Raw genomic sequence first — 16,943 nt, 5'->3', positions numbered from 1 at the left:
AAGTCGAGAATTCTGGACTGGTGTGAAGAAAGTTGAAAGGTAAAAACCTGAAAACCTTGAAATTAAGGAAGACGAAATGGCTGTGATTGAAGAAGAGCCAGCCGTTGAAAGCAGTTCCAAATCTCAATCAAAATCACCGGCGGCGGCGGGATACGAGTCCGATGGGTACGAGACCGCCAGTGAATCGGAGCTGTACGACGCCGTTCCAGAATCAGAGAATTGTCCTGATGATAAGAATACTGGTAGTTTAACGATCCATCCCGAGGACGATGAACAATATGAAATGTCGGACTGCGTCGAGAGTGAAGTCAATGAGGTAAAGCTATTGACCATGTTCTTGCTTTTTGAGATGTAATTTCGATGTTTGGATCATGGAAACTTATGCAATTGATGTTTTTGAAACTGAACTGCTTAAATTTTTTGTGTTTACTGTATTTGGAAGCCTGACTGTTGCTATAACTTTGTATTTTACATCGATCTTATGCACTTAACAATGTAACACATAAAAACTAATGCCAAGAACTGAAATTTAGGAACGAAACTAACCCACAAGCTGAAAATTGCAATCCATGTTATATACTAGAGCTGTATGCAAACTTTAGCGAAACCTTTGTTACGGTGTATTCTAATTCAGATGCGAACGGTACACAGTTGGACTTCTAGTGGTTGAACAAAAGAAGGAACTATAATAAGCATAAAGTTGCCTACACTTTGGCAAAATGTCAAGGATGGTGTATTCAAGACAGGTGCAATCTTTTTATAACCGACTTTCCCATTTAAGGCAGTGTGATTGTGGTAACTTCCATGTTTCATGGCCATGATTATGATCTTTTTTGGATGTCATTCCAGGAACATGTTTGCTAATATTCTCCTGAAACGTAGGACAACTCAATTTATGGGATATTTAGAACTTCATGCTTTCAATTATGAAAATTATTTTGACAGAAATGAATTTGTGATTAGAAGCTATGTTTCAATAATCTGTTGTACATGGTAGGATACTGTTGAATGACACCTGTTAGTAATTTTATAAGTATAAAACACATTCTGTGATCAGAGCTTGTCTGGCTAGATCACTTTTTATTAGTTTCTTATCTATGTTATGTTAATCACCAGCTGGTAATTTAGATAAGACAAACTTACGGGCACATATTACTTGGTTTTAGTTTTTCTTTTCCCTTGAAATTTATTATTCTTTTGTATAAATCCAAAGATATGCTAACAACTCACCAGACCTAATGTCTGTGTACACTTTTTTTGGTTGTTTTTTGAGAAACAGAAAGCCTTGGAGAAATCAAATGACGCCAAACTGGAGGGTAATTCCTTATTTAAAGCTGGAGAATATGAAGAGGCACTAGGAAAATATGAATTTGCAATACAAATTGTCCAAGATGTGCTTTCATCTACTGAAATACGATCAATATGCCATGCAAATAGAGCTGCTTGTTTCTCCAAATTGGTATGCTCCTCATGACCGTGGTTAAGAATAGTTTTCTATTGTCTAGCAACTATGATGCATAAATACGTGCAAGCTCTACTTTGGGCATAAATTTTTCCATTCAAATCAGATTCATTCAGCATGTTTACTTAGATGCGTTTAGACGAACAATTTAGATGTTGGAAAATGCTTTTCCAATGCACAATGAGGTGTGCAAAGGGGCACACCTTTATATTTCTTGGATTGGTATAATAGGGGTAGGGCAGTCACTTTCGATTGTAATATTAGTTTTGTGGCTATTGCTTTCTTCCTTCATGATCAGGGAAAGCACGAGGAGACAATTAAAGAGTGTACAAAGGCATTAGAGCTGAATCCTACCTACATGAAAGCTGTGCTAAGAAGAGGGGAGGCACATGAGAAGCTTGAAAATTATGAAGAGTCAATTGCTGGTAAACATAACACAAAAATGCAAATCCAATGCTGTTATATCACATGATTTTGCAATGCAATGTCTACATCATGACATGTTTTGCACTGGACTTTTTCTATATGTTTATTAGTTGTTGGATGAAGAGCCTGATGTTTGTTGTTCTACAATTTAAAAGTCTACTCCAAGTTCTGCAGAAAGAAGGGATAAGGAAAAATGCTCCTATCCAAAATGAATGAAATATTGCTGTGTGTTTCCTCATAGGATTAGAAGACAATATTTGGTAGCATAGATGATCATGACCTCCCCATATACCTTAGGATAATGTACATTTTTCCTCGCGACTTTTACTAAAATCTGGATCAACCTCAAAGAATCGGCATGTTGTCAAACATCACTTGTTTCATATTTTGGTTTTTTTACAAGATCACCAGCATGTGTCCTTGTTTTGATAGTTTAGATGATGATGATATTTTGTTTGCCTAATGTCTCTTGGGCGTAAACAAATTCTTAGTATCTCATATGGCAGTCATTTTTGTCAAAAGTTCAAAACTGTTAAAACTTGCAGTTATTTGAATCTTGTCTGAACTCTTTCTCATTGATCACTGCTAGACATGACAAAAGTCTTGGAATTGGATCCATCGAATGATCAAGCTAGGCGAACCATTATCCGTTTGAAGCCATTAGCTGACGAAAAACGTGAAAAAATGAAGGAAGAAATGATTGGTAAAGCTGAAATGACTATGACTAATCTTTGCGAGTAGTTTTTCCTTTTATTTTCCTGTCTTTTTTTTCGCTGAGTTGTTACATAAAGGCTTGCTGCATGGTTGATGTCTTGTTGAAGCACATCACTCACGCAAGTGTACACGATCTATTTAAAATTCAGTTGGCGTTAGATCATTGGATACTAGGATCTCCACTATTAAATCAAAGGATCCCAAAAGGTCCAATAACTCAGATCGCTCCTTGGGTTCATCACTTGGATATAGTTGTATGTTATTTGTACTTTCCTGATATCCTCCCCGATTTTATGTTCCCCTTTCGCGACAATGGTATCAGTTCCATTTGTAGGCTGGTTCAGTTGGTCATCATATAATTTTAGCTTGTTTGATAGAAAGTTTGCGATGTATGGTTCTACAATTTGATCAAGTATATTGTCTTCATGAAATCTTGATTATCTGTTCGTTTCGAGTGTAGGTAAGCTAAAAGAAATGGGAAATTCTATTTTGGGTCGTTTTGGCATGAGCGTCGACAATTTTAAAGCTGTGAAAGATCCCAACACCGGTTCCTATTCTATTTCATTTCAGCAATAGTGTTACTTTTTTCCCATTTAACGTTATACACTATAGACATGGGGAGATTGTTTTGGAGATGTATGGTATATCATTTTGATTATATTCTTATTACGTAGTGCCGCGAGTCCTGTCTATTTGAAAGGGTTATTATTTTAGTTGACCTTGGTTTGTATATGAAACCATTGAAGTATTGGTGGTGGTGAATAAAAAAGAGAGTATAGACGATTTTGTAAATTAATGTCTGAATATGAATAAGATAAAAAGTTTAGTTAAAGCTCTGAGGTATGATTTTTTTAATCGAAATAGAAACTTTAAAGTGATCAACTTGACGGCACGAAGGTTCAGCTTACTCCAATATCGACTAGGTTAATTTGTTGATATTTGCAAGGAATCTTAGTAAAATAAATATATTAATAAAAATAATTCATTCTGAAATTAAATATTCCAACACCTTTTTATAATTTTATTTTCTTTGAGAAGACAAAATCTTTCATGAACGATGCAGCCTGTCACAGTTTACACAAGCTTGCAAACATAAATGAACGTAATATGTAAATATTCCAACACTTACTGATGTAATAACATATCTGCATTAAAAAGATATTCCTTCAGAAAACGTAATAAAAAATTTACCAGATTCTCTAATTCACCTTCTAAATATTTATATATTAATTTAAATTCACATGATAACACATTGAATATTCAAGCCAAACTGCCATTTGGATATTTTGTATTAAGTGGAGGATTTTTCTGCAACTGCTGTCAAAAGATTTAGCTCGTGTTCCAAGCTCCATGCAGCTTCATTCTTGTGGTTTACTCTCAGCCCATATTCTTGAAAATACCCGCTGAAAGAAATAACTGACACAGTGGCCCTACAATCAAACACAAACCTTCATTACATATTCAAAATTCTCATGAATGTCTTTACTGTTTTGTTTGCATTTTACATACTTGAATAGATTCTTTTACGGTATATGATTGCTGTCTACCAATGTATCTTATGACTCGAGACACTTACATAGATAATAAATGTTATGGAACATATGAGAGTTCTGTCATACTTTAATCTGGTTTATGTATGTCAAACTCTTTAGTTATACAAGGGTTATTATATCTTTTAACGAAATAGGCTGGATGTTCTCCACATGTCTATTTAAGTTAAATTACTAGTTGAAATATAGTCAGTGGCATTAACAACACAGGAGAAACATGTAGTGGAATAGGAGGTGGAAGCGGATGATACCTAAAAGCTGACACACTTGGGTGGCATGTTCTGCTATGCTAACCGGACGTTTGCAAGTGTAATATGACTTAAAAAATGCAATCAAAACATTCTAAATATTTAAGAATACGTGAGGAATATCCAATTAATGTATCAGAAAAACTACACCAATACCTGAGAAGATTACATTTGGTGTTTCAGCACATGCATCAAGACAGACAATAAAGATGGAACAAAGTGGGTCAATTGAAATTGGTCTCAGATTACCTCAAAGCCACTGGTTCGGACATTGATGTATTGGCTTTGTCCGTCTTTCGAATCACGGTTTGACTGTAAACAAGCACCTAAAGATTCATTATGCTTAAAGAGAGAGATAATCATGAAAAGTCACCTTCATTCTAATCTTTGAGCAGAAAGTACATAATAATGATCATGATGTTATGATATAGATGGTCCGCCAACTAACAAGGGCCTCTTGAAGAAGTTTTGATGCATTTGGCCCATTTCAAGAAGCTTGTCGTGATGGACAGGTCATGCAGGCAATATTTTTTAACAGTAAGCTTCCACAAAAAGCAATATTGCCAAAATGTTGCCAGCTAAAACGGAAAAACAGCATTAACTACTGAGATAATCGTATTTTCCCATAATAAACTACATAGGAATTTTTTTCAGCAAACTGCAGTAAAGGACAATTTATTTATAAATGTAGTTCTGTCAAATGACCCAGGTATCTTATTTCTTCTGCTACAAATTCACAATTCCAAGTAATAATTGTTGTCTATGGTTTTAAGTCTTCCAAAATTATAGATCACTAAACAGGTAGCACCAGAATTATCTACATTTCAATTTTCACCCTGCAGTAAAACCTTTAGCAAGACCATGGTTTTTTATAATTGTGTTAGATGTTCAAAGTCGGCTGAATGAAGTTCTTGGGAGTTTTTATATATGGACGTTGACAACTTTCCCACATTGAGCTAACTTTTAGGGTGAAATTAAGCCCAATCCATAAGCTTAAATTGTATTATAGATCAGACCCACCGTTATGTGTTGGACTCTCCTCATGAGCCATCCATTCATGTTTTGTAAACTTCACGCTCTAATTGTTCATTCCTTGGCGTGTGAGAGGTGTGTCAGATGTTCACATCGGCTGAATGAAATTATCGGGTGTTGTATACGGACTTGGACAATCCTGCTCCGTTGAGCTAGCTTTTGAGATGAAGTCAGACTCAAGTCTATAATCTTACATAAGGAACCAGAGAAAAACAGAGTTTTATTGAAGTCAATAATTTGCTTTTACAACTTACCAACTCTCATATATATAGAACTCTACAGCCTGCAATATTTCAATAATCTAGGACTTGTATTAGACCTAGGACTCTAATTAGCTTACCATAAATCATACGAGGATCTATTTACATTCAAATGTATATTTATCTTAACAATATTTTCAACGCTCCCCCTCAAGCTGAATTGTACGGACTGAACATTCCTAGCATGTGCACAAATTTATCAAACACTGGTTTGAAAAGTCACTTTGTCAGAATATCTGTTGTTTGCTCCGCTGTTGGTAGATAAACCATGCAGATTGTTCCTTCATCAATTTTCTCCTTTATAAAGTGGCGATCTACTTCAACGTGTTTAATTCTATCATGATTTATTGGGTTGTGGGAAATATTGATTGCAGTCTTGTTGTCATAAAACATCTTTATGGGCAGCCCCGTAGACATCTTAAGCTCTTCAAGCATTTTTTTATCAACCACAATACTTCACATACACTGTGTGTAACTGACCTCAGCTAAGCTTCAGCGCAACTTCTGGCCACCACCGGTTGTTTTTTGCTTTTCCAAGTCACTAAGTTTCCCTCAACAAAAGAGCAATACCCAGAGGTGGATCTTTGTCATCTATAGATCACGTGCAATTAGCATCGGAGAAAATAACAATGCTTCTCTATCTGTTTTCTTAAAAAATAATCCTTTTCCAAGAGTTCCTTTTAGGTATCTTAGCAGCATCCATGTGTTCTTTTAGGGGGGCATGCATGAATTGACTCAAACAACTGAGCGGGAAAGCAATATCAGGTCTTGTGTGCGAGAGGTAAATCGATTTTCCCACCAGACGTTGGTATCTCCCTTTCTCAACTGGCTTTCCACCTTTATTTTCTCTCAGTTTTACATTTCGATCCATTGGTGTATCAATTGGTTTACACCCCCTAGCATCCCAGTTTCTTTCAGCAAGTCTAGCACATATTTTCTTTGAGATACCGAAATTCCAATTTTATTTCCCGCCACTTCCATTCCAAGGAAATACCTCAGATTTCCAAGTCCTTCATTTCGAACTCACCTGCAAGTTTTCCTTTAATCTGCCTCATCCAATTATAATCACCACCTGTGGGAATGATATCATCGACACAGACAATGAGGATTGTTTTTTACCTTCCTTGTGTCTATAGAATAAGATGTGGTCTGTATGGACCTGTGTATACCCAAGTCGTCGGGCTGCTTTGGCAACTCTGTCGAATCAACCTCATGGAGATTGTTTAAGGCCATACAATGACTTCTTCAACCTACACTATACCTTTTTCGCTCTCTTGATCGAACCCTGGAGTTAAATCCACTTACACTTCTTCCTCAAGGTCTCCATTTAAAAAGCGTTCTTCACATCCAATTGGTAAGAAGGCCAATCCAGATTTGCTGCCAAAGATAACACCACCCTGTCTGTGTTAATTTTTGCAACAAGAGCAAACGTTTCTTGATAGTGAATGCCGTAGGTTTGAGTGTACCCTTTCGCAACCAGTCTTGCCTTGTATCGTTCAATCAATCCATCGGCAATATATTTTACCGTAAAGACCCACATACACCCCATGGGAACTTTTCTTAGGTCTCTGAACAATCTTCCAAGTTCCATTTCTGTCAACTGCTCGTAACTCATCTAAGACAGCTTTTTTCCACTTGGAGTCTACCCATGCTTCATGAATTGTACTCCCTACTCGGCTTTGGAAAGATTAGAGACTAGTGTTTGAACAGAGGCTGATAAATGTTCCTACACAACAAACTTGGCTACTGGATGCTTGGTACATGACTGTATCCCCTTGCGCAAGGCCACTGGCAGATCAAGATCACACAAAGGTGGGTGTCTAAGGTAATTTCCGTTCCAGAGTCCGAGTTGGCAGCTTCACAGTCATGAGTTTCTGGTCCTATTACCTCTGTTTGATATAACTTTAGGGAATAAAGGAAACGGCTAAAGGATTCCTCCCCCCGCCCAAGACTTCCCGTTGATGCTGGAGAGAGGGCCTCACACGGTGTGTAAAGGAGACTCAGGTATAGGCACAAAATCAAAGTAGATGGGCAAGTATCAGGTGGTGCAGATGTGGTGGGTGGAAGAGAAAGCGTGGTAAAAGTTTTATTTCCAGGGTAAAAATCAGAAAGGCATTGCAAAGGAGATTTAAAGTTTAACACTCGAAATGGTAGTCTGTTTATCAAAAAAATGATGTGAGGACCGTATAACCCCAAAAATACTTGGGTACAAGTGAAGTAAACAAAAGTGCTCGTGCAAATTCCAAAAGATGGCGATTTTTTGTTCTGAAATTCCATTTTGTTGTGGGGGTGTTGACACACGAACTTTGATGAATAAGACCTTTTCATTCAAAATTTTTGAGTATGGAGTTGAAATATTCAGTTCCATTGTCAGTTAGTAGAATTTGAATGTTAGACATTAAAATTTGAGTTATGATCATGGAGAAAAAAATTGAAATACAGTTGGCTTCAGATTTTCCTTCCAAAAGGTACACCCAACTAACACGAGTGTGATCATCAATAGAAGTAATGAACCAACGCTTATCCATGTCACTACGAACTCTAGAAGGACCCCAAATATCACAATGAATTAATGAAAAAGGTTTTGAAGGTCTATAAAAACTGACTGGAAAAGAGACGTGAGAGTGCTTTGCTAATTGACATATCTTGCAATGAAACACATCATTATTTGTAAACAAAGAAGGAAATATATGCTTCAAGTATACAGAACTTGGATGCCCCAATCTATGATGCAAGAGAATGATTTGTTGTTTTCTGGAATCAGAATAATGGGTCTCAACAAGGTTACTCATGGAAGTGTCTTCATCGAGATAATAGAATCCAGAAACTGATTTAGCACCTCCAATCCTCCTCCGCGAGCCCCCGGTCCTGAAAAATACACATACACGGACGAGGTTCTATTCTTGAATTGAAATGAACAGAACTTGTATAGGCGGAACGCGCCCGCATAGGAGAGCAGAGGCGCCATCCGTACTAATTTCATCCCAACCAATAAGGCGGGCTAGTCCCCGGGGATCAAAATTTTCCTTGATCGTTCCCAGGTCTTTTATTTCATTTTTTTCGCCGTGGTTAGGTGCTTTAACGTTCGAAAACATTGAACTCAAGGAGCAACCCATACATAAGGAAAAGCCTGAATGAAAGGCTAAGACCATAGCGAAAGTTAACAAGGCAATCCAAATCTTTAGTGATCATACTGATAGAAAGTAAGTTGAATGCTAATCTAGGCACATGAAGGACATCCTTGAGAGCAAATGAAGGTTAAATTTGCCTATGCCTGCGACAACAGTAAATGACCCATCTGCAATTTTTATTTTGTGGCTGCCAGGACTTGGGTGTAAATTTTCTTTGCTTGTCATGTGGTCCGATGCCTCAGAATCAATAATCCAAGACTCACCTTTGGTAGTAGGATTGCTTAATGCTGCAAATGAGGTACTTTTGTTTGCCATGTTCGAGCTGGAAGATGTTGTACCTGAGAGAAGTTGACGTAACTTCTCGATATGTTCCTTTGTAAGGATTGCGGTTGAGGCCTTACTCTCTGCATCAGAATTGTAAATAGCAGGTTGATTCTTTTCTTTTCGGACTTAAATCTCTTTGGCACCCAATTCGCTGGTTTTCTATGTATTTTCGAGTAAGCAGTCGTTGGCATTTACCGCACCAAGGCTTTCCATCTTTCATTTGAAAGTCATCATCGTGTCCTGTTCGCGGGCTACAAGGGCCGAGTTTTCAGTAAGTGTCGGGGAGTCGAGGAATATCACCCTCTTTCGGCTCTCTACTCTCCGGACTTCAACGAATACTTCATCAATTGTTGGCAAGTGTTTCAATCTGAGTATCCTCCCCCTTACTTCATCAAATTCACGATTGAAACCTGCTAAGAAATCGTATGCTCGTTCTCGGGCCACCATCTTTCTGTAGAGAGTTGCATCTTCAGTATCTTTCTATTCCATTCGATTAAAGATCAACTTACTGCCAAATTTTTTCAAGTGTGCTGAAAAATCGAGTGACAGTTGTATCACCTTGTTTGGAATCCCTTATCCTATTCCAAAATTCGAATACTTGAGATCAATCTTCGAGATCGGAGTATGCCAAGGCTAAGACATCCCAAAATTCCTGTGTTCTGGAAAATAAAAGATAAGAATCTCCAATACCTTCGTCCATAAAGTGAATAAGCCATTACATCACCATGGAGTCTTGAATGTCCCAATTTTGATAATTGGGACCCTCAATCTTCGGCTTTGGGATGGTACGATCAAGAAATCCAGACTTCCCTTTTCCTCGAATCACCATATGTACGGACCGAGACCATTGAAGAAAGTTTTTTCCATTAAGCTTGTGATTCGTTTGTTGATTCAACAGCAGGGGCTGTGGAGATGGAGGAAGCTTTCCCAATTTTAGGGTCGGTATCTGTTTATTTGGATTCACTGGACAACGCCATTTTCACCATTGTTTTTTAGGAGGTATCGGGTTATTGACAGAACCTTGTCTTTAGTACCATGAAAGCAGATTGCGCAGACTTGCTTTTACAACTGACCAACTCCTCGAATATAAAGAACTTTATATTTTGTACCCAAAAACCAGTACACATAAACCCCATGCATGATTGAAATAGTTTATTTATTTAATTAATAATTTAGGTGATGCATGCTATGTGTTAAATTATTTTAAATGTATACATATTTATTTTCATGCAATTTAAAATGTTTTCTCGAGTTTTAGGTTTTCGGGCGAATATTCGATGTTGAACTGGGAAAAGAAACCGGAGACGATTGAGGTGTTAAAATTTAATGTATTTTTATTTTAAGCTGAGAAAATATGTATTTTAAAGGATTTATGAATTTAGCATTTAATGGTCAAATTTTTTATCGAGTGAAATAAAGACATTAAGAATTTTAATTAACAAATTTCGAAAAGTAGTGAGATTTAAATCCTTCCACTCGAGATACAATATTTTTAATAATTATATTATATCTTAATTACGTAAATTGGTTAATATTTAATTTATGGATACATAGTTGTCAAGGCGCTAGGCGACGTCAAGGCGACGAGCCACTGCCTAGCGCCCGAACGCCTAGGCGACAAAAGGCGATCGCCTAGCCACGAGGCGATAATATAGAGAGAATGTATTATATATTTATGTTCTACTAAAAATCAACTATTAATAAAAATGAACTATATGAAAAACTAAATAAATAAAGCTTCAATCTTCAATAGGCAGGGGAAAATGGTGTGCGCAGAAATGGCAGGGGAGAATGGTGTGCGGCAGAAGCTTCAATCGGCAGGGAGAAATGAGAATACGTATCGACATGCAAAGCAAAACTAGGCTTTTTTTAAAAATAAATTACTTGTGGGCTGAAATTAGTTATGGGCTTATTTAGTTGGGCTTTGGGTCATTAAAAAATAAAGGAGAAACCTGCTTATGCGATGCGATCATGGTTCTGAAAAAAAGGCGCAACGCCTGGAACGCCTATCGCCCGGAGAAAGGCGGCTTCAAGGCGCTAAAGGCGCTCGCCCACCCATGCACCGTCGCCTGGTTGCCCATAAGGCGCTGAAGCTCCGCCTAGCGCCTGAGGCGCGCCTTTGACAACTATGTATGGATAGAATTTAGGATTTTAAAGATTCTTAAATTGTCAAATTTTAAAAGTTGTAGGACTTAATTATTATTATTGGTAATTAAAACTTTGGGTAATTAACCTAAAACACCTGATAAATATTTTTAAGTATATAGAAGAGTCCTAACCCTAAATTCATACACAACACACGCCTCACCCTAACACACACATACAACACACACTAAAAACACACACACACTCGTTCGGCCGAAGTAAGGCTGGGGTTTGGAGAATTTTTCTTGGTTCTTCTCCAAGCAGCAGCCATAGCCGATTATCGCCCTAATTTCCTTGATTGTTTTAGTCCGTTTTGAAGCAAAAAAACGCAGCAAACCGTTCTCCGTTCGATCTCCGTCTTCCCAGCGTCGGTATTCGATATTTCGTGTTTAAAACGCAAAGGCATGTCTAACCCTTCTTTGATGCATCGATCAAGTTACTTACTGTATTTTGATACAAAATATGCATGAAAACTTGTTGGTTTGATTATATGAATGATAAAACATTACCGAAATCGTTTTCGATATATAATATGCATGAGCTTCCATGTTTTCTTGAGTTTTGGATCGTGGCCTTCGCTGGACCGATCCGAAGGCTTGCTGCTACGTATGGTTATGTTATGGGGTGTTTTTAGATGTTAATAAGTGGTCCGACATGGGTCGAGAAGCTTCTGGTACAGCAAGAAGCCGAGGGCTGCGCGAACATGTGCGTTGGGTTGTTTGGGGGTTCGGCCATCGGGTTAGGTTGCAGGGCTGGACCAGACTCGTGGCTAGGGTCTAGGCGGGGTCTTAGGGTCCCGGGGTAAGCCTGGTATGGGTTGGTTAGGGTCTGGTTGACGGCAAGGTGACTGAAGTCGTGGTCGCCCATTTGCGCACATGAGGGCTCGCGGGCTTTGTGGTTTAAGGGCTGTGCATGTGTTGTGAGCTAGAAAGGGTCGACCAAGGTCTTAAGTGATGTCTAAGGGTCGAGTCTAGGGCTTGGTTCGGGCTGGAATCGATAGGAAGTCGTATGGAACGCATAAGTTCCAGAGTGTCACTCTTTGGGGTAGCTTGTGTTATATGGTTCATTGTGCATGATACGGGGTTCGGGCATGGTTCGGGCTGGTTTAGAGCCTTTGACAGTAGGTTGGGATGTGATATATGTGTGGGTCGAGTCCCGAGTCGATTAGTATGTCCTAAGTGGTTTATTTAATTCGGGAGTCGTATGTGTCCGAATGCACCTCTAGGGACTATTTTGGGTATTTATTTTAGGATGTTGTGGCAGCATGTCCGGGGACGATCCAATGAGGTTCACGATGTTCGTAAGTATGTAAGTATGTATGACGTGCAAAATAATTATTTTTGAGGTATGCGATTTGTCTTATGGCCAATTATGTTACGGGTTTGGAAGCTGGAGAACGTGTCCGAAGACCTCTCCAACCTCTTCAGGAGAATTATGTTATGTTAGGGAGTGAACATCCGGTCCAAGGGCAATGATGATCCTTGCCGTCCCAGTACTGTGGTTAGTTTGATCAAACGATTTATGTTATGAGCCACTTGAATTGAACAGAACTCTACGCAAAATTATTTACGATTTTGATTATGTATGACAAGGAAATATGATTTTATGAAAATGTTTATGCAAGAATGTCGTGTTGTACATATTTATGCTTATAGTATGCTATGTACGAGTTATGTTTAAATGGATTTTTATTACGTATTATTTGTTATTCATGGTTTATGCATGCTGAGTCTTTAGACTCACTAGACTTAATCGATGCATATGATGTTGAGGAGACGAGAGGTGGTGACCAGTGAGCAGGCTCGAACTAGTGGCAGCGCAAACCGAGGACCTTGTAGTTCACGATTTTTTTATTATGCACGTTTTAAAACTATTTACTCTGATTTTATGCGTTAGAGATGATGAGGCAAAGTTTTGAGACTTTTTATATTATGTTAGATTTTTTTTTCAAATGATGGTGGTTGTTTTGATTTGAGATTTTTATGGTGGTGGTATTCAAATATTGAAGTTTTATTATTAACTTTATTATATGATGCATGGTGACCGTTATTTTATTTTACCAGTTATACTTATAATAAATTAGTTAATAAGAAATTAAAATATTACTATTTTAAGTAACGGGTCGTCATACTACAGCCTGCAATATTTCCATAATCTAGGACTCATATTAGATCTAGAACTCTAATTAGATTACCTTAAATCATATTAGGATCTAATTTACATTCAAATGTATAGATGGCATTTGAGTAAGTCCGGAACAAGCAAGTAAATGCATAGTTCATGGCTTTAACAAATCACCTTTTGACTCCAGCTGGAAAAGCATGATGAAATACCAGATGATGCGATGGGTCCAAGGCATCACTAACAGAACCAGACATTATATTTTCAAGGAAACTACTCGATTTTTTGCTCCTGAATGTAATAAAAGGTACCGGTAAGTAATTAAACATATGCAGCAGTTGTAAATCATGTTCGAGCAGTCAAAACAAAAATGAAATCCAACATAAGATTGTTATTTAAAACACGTCGAGGGTGTTACATCGGACTAACAATAATTTTGTAAGAAACTTAAAAAATATGATTTTTCATGCTTCCTCACTGTATTATTTAAAGAGATAGCAAGTAGCCAGTTTCTTTTAACAAATTGAAGAGCACAAGGCAGCCAACATCATGATCCTTTTCAAAGATAAGGAGTTGAACAATACTGCAAGAATTTCATACAAGGCTTTTACCTGTCGTTGAGATCCAAACCCAGAGGGAAGATGTGAAGAGATCCCGAAGAGCTTGTTGCAAGAAGAATATCTGGGCGATCAGCTGATGGCCCAAAAGAAAGAGAAAAGATGGTTGATGGATATGTCCCCCTACGGAAACTGTATGACTGATAAACATAAGACAACTAAGCTCTCGTACAAGAAGAAAATAGAACAGCTAAGGGCAGACCGAAGTCAAGCTTTGATATGATTGCATACTGAGAAAATGAGGGGTCATAATTAATGTTTTGAAACAACAAATTCATCACTCAACCCTGTACAAGTGCCCTAAATCTCAAATGTATCCTATAGCTTATTAGCCGTGGCATGCCCTTATGTACGGCGAAGTTGTCTGTCAGTTATAAACAGAGTGCTATCTATCTCATGTAAATCAATAATTCAATTAACTGGAAATGAAAAATAAAATAGAGAGAACAGACTACAAGTTCACTGTTCCATTACCAGGATATTAAATGAAGTTTTGATTTCAGCTACCTTAATAAATATGACAGACTCGTAAGAACTTCAGTGACAAACCAAACGTTTCAGAGGTCTGCTGCGCACAAATGAACTTGCCCAACAAGTAGGACTAATAGCTTAGAGATTGAACCAACTCTATAAGAAAAAAGTTACAATCAGTAGTACGGTTTTAGCAGCTTAATGCACATTGTTATTAGTTTCCGAGAAGTTATCCTACATTATGTCAGGCAAAATTATTCATGTCTTTTACGGGGACATTGAAATTAATCAATGTAGAATCAGATGAACTCTGGCACAATCAATCAAACAACGTTAAAATCCACTACTACCTAACTCGCAATGTATTAAATCAGGCATATACAAGTACATACATATGTTTTAGCACAATCTAATACCAATAACAAATGAAAAAGTTATTGGTGTCGATTTTACGGGTTGTATCACATTGTTATGACTCCATTGCATAGATTTGTTGTGTTATGTCCAGTTTTTTGTGCATTTATTTCATAATTCATACATACGGGCCACTACTCACTCGAAATTGTTGATTTGTAGGAAAAATTGTGCAAAGTCCAGCTCAAGGAGGCGGAGTGCAAGTTTTGGCAGCAGGAGCTGTGCTAGGGCCGCGAAAGGTTATGGCCCCAGCACAAATTGAAGAAAACAATTGGCTGAAAACATAAATTGTCGCGATGGACTTGCAAAACTTACCGTTCCAGCGCGAGACAGAAGGAAAAAAGAAAAAAAAGAACTTGTCGAGTTGGGGCCTGCAAAACTTACCGCCACAGCGCGAAACGATTATGGAAGCAAATCTGTGCTGATTTTCTTGGCCAAGAAGGAAGTGATGGACTCTTTGGTAGGTATAAAAGAAGAAAAACCTAGGGAACAACATAGCAGGAGGAGCCACCACTTTCGTAAAAAATGCAGAGGAGAAGAGGGAGAACAAGAGGCCAAGCGAAGAACAAAACTCCACATAGTGTTTTTTCTTTTTCTCTTTTCTATTTGTTGGGATTAAGGTGATCCTATCTCAAAAAATTATGATTTGATTTTTTTTTTAAGATTGAATTTTATTTTAAGCACACTTGGTTATGTTATTGTGTTTATTGCATCTTTGGAGCATGATTAATTTCGAAGTGATTTTATATGTTATAATTGAGACAAAGAGGGCATTCTATAGCATGATAGGGTAACATAATTAATGAATCTACAACTTGCATAGACATATGAGGTTGGATACGTGTTGACAGTCATAGATCGAAAATCGAAAGCAAATGCGACTGCAATTGTTAAATAACACAAGCACACTTGATTACTGCATTTTGTAAATTGGATTAATATATTTCGACATAGTATATTGATAGATTAACAGTGTGTTTGGTTACATAGATTTCATGGAATTTGGTAGTTGAGTGTTTGGTATGATAGAATTTTAAAAAAGATTGATATTTAGTGGGATTTGATGGGATCTGATATAACTAAATGAAATCTTGACAAAATGAAAAGATTTCATGGGATTTGGTAAGATAGAATTTAAAAAAAGATTGGTATTTAGTGTGATTTGATAAACTAAATGAAATCTTAAAAAATGAAAAGATTTCATGGGATTTGAGTTATACGAACAAAATAAATTATTTTTTTCGTTTCAAAACTAATTAAAATATTATTTTCTCAAAAAACAATACATTTAATTCACATACTTTATCGTACAATTGAAAAAAATATTTCGAAATCATTTAAAATATTTACAGTTTTAAAAATTATGTAAATTCTTTTTTTCTCATGAAATTCGATTATTTTTAATATTTAAAAACTAATTTATCATAATTTGATGACTTTATGTCAGTTTTCTTTTGATGATCTTTTTTTTATTATTAAAAAATTTATGTAATAAAAAATATATATTCGTTATATTTACAAAATCATTTTTCTTGTATATTATGTACAAACAATATGTGAGTATTAACAAGAAAGAGATTTAAAAATAATAAGTAAAACAATTTTTTAAATACAAATAAAATTAATTTTACCTATCGAATCCAATTCTTAAATAACATTAACCAAACACTACAACAGAATTATAGATCCATGGATTTCAAATCCAAATCCAAATCCAATTTTAATTCTTCCAAATATAGTGTAAAGAATCCAGTCAAAAGCATGATTTATGAATTGAAATTCAATCATTCGAGAAGATTTAATGGGTACCAGTGGTTTCTAAGATGTCAACTAAACTGGTAAGTTGGAAAAAGGCATTCCTATCTAGAGGCGGTCGACTAACATTGATTAAATCGGTGTTAAGCGCACTGCCTACTTACTTTATGTTGCTTTTTAAGGTCCCAAACCGAGTGGCGAAGCAAATGGAAACATTGATGAGGAATTTTCTGTGGGACGGAGCAGATGGGGAGACGCATTGCCATGTTGTTA

The 16,943-nt window shown here is 36.9% G+C and overlaps 2 protein-coding genes across 4 annotated transcripts in view; one reads left to right on the top strand and one right to left on the bottom strand.

Annotated features, from left to right (window-relative positions):
- LOC142529892 (uncharacterized) lies at nucleotides 1-3,260 on the top strand. The gene is made up of 5 exons (XM_075635582.1): nucleotides 1-316; nucleotides 1,280-1,459; nucleotides 1,761-1,887; nucleotides 2,478-2,591; nucleotides 3,063-3,260. The coding sequence occupies exons 1-5, from the start codon at nucleotides 77-79 to the stop codon at nucleotides 3,176-3,178; spliced, it is 777 nt and encodes a 258-aa protein (XP_075491697.1). The 5' UTR covers nucleotides 1-76; the 3' UTR covers nucleotides 3,179-3,260.
- Nucleotides 3,261-3,714: 454 nt separating this feature from the next.
- LOC142530207 (autophagy-related protein 18b) overlaps nucleotides 3,715-16,943 on the bottom strand; it is a 30,546-nt gene continuing 17,317 nt past the window's right edge. Inside the window, exons 8-11 of one of the 3 annotated variants that reach the window (XM_075636006.1) lie at nucleotides 14,025-14,170; nucleotides 13,591-13,704; nucleotides 4,650-4,712; nucleotides 3,717-4,032 (exon numbers count right to left, since the gene is read on the bottom strand). In XM_075636006.1, coding sequence (XP_075492121.1) covers nucleotides 3,894-4,032; nucleotides 4,650-4,712; nucleotides 13,591-13,704; nucleotides 14,025-14,170 — 462 coding nt within the window. In that variant the 3' untranslated portion in view covers nucleotides 3,717-3,893. Of the gene's footprint in view, nucleotides 4,033-4,649; nucleotides 4,727-13,590; nucleotides 13,705-14,024; nucleotides 14,171-16,943 lie in introns of all 3 variants that reach the window. The other 2 variants (XR_012816063.1, XM_075636007.1) reach the window with 2 other exon arrangements.

The sequence above is a fragment of the Primulina tabacum genome, chromosome 16 (genome assembly GCF_025594145.1).
Source record: "Primulina tabacum isolate GXHZ01 chromosome 16, ASM2559414v2, whole genome shotgun sequence".
Classification (NCBI taxonomy): domain Eukaryota; kingdom Viridiplantae; phylum Streptophyta; class Magnoliopsida; order Lamiales; family Gesneriaceae; genus Primulina; species Primulina tabacum.
The sequence above is the reverse complement of the archived record's forward strand: the minus strand, read 5'-3'. Positions and strand labels throughout refer to the sequence as shown.

What these genes read in the sequence shown, in the direction of transcription:
- LOC142529892 (XM_075635582.1), top strand. Translation starts at nt 77, where the DNA reads ATGGCTGTGATTGAAGAAGAGCCAGCCGTTGAAAGCAGTTCCAAATCT. An exon ending in TCGAGAGTGAAGTCAATGAG is followed by an intron (nt 317 to 1,279) that starts GTAAAGCTATTG and finishes TTTGAGAAACAG; the next exon opens with AAAGCCTTGGAGAAATCAAA. An exon ending in TTATGAAGAGTCAATTGCTG is followed by an intron (nt 1,888 to 2,477) that starts GTAAACATAACA and finishes GATCACTGCTAG; the next exon opens with ACATGACAAAAGTCTTGGAA.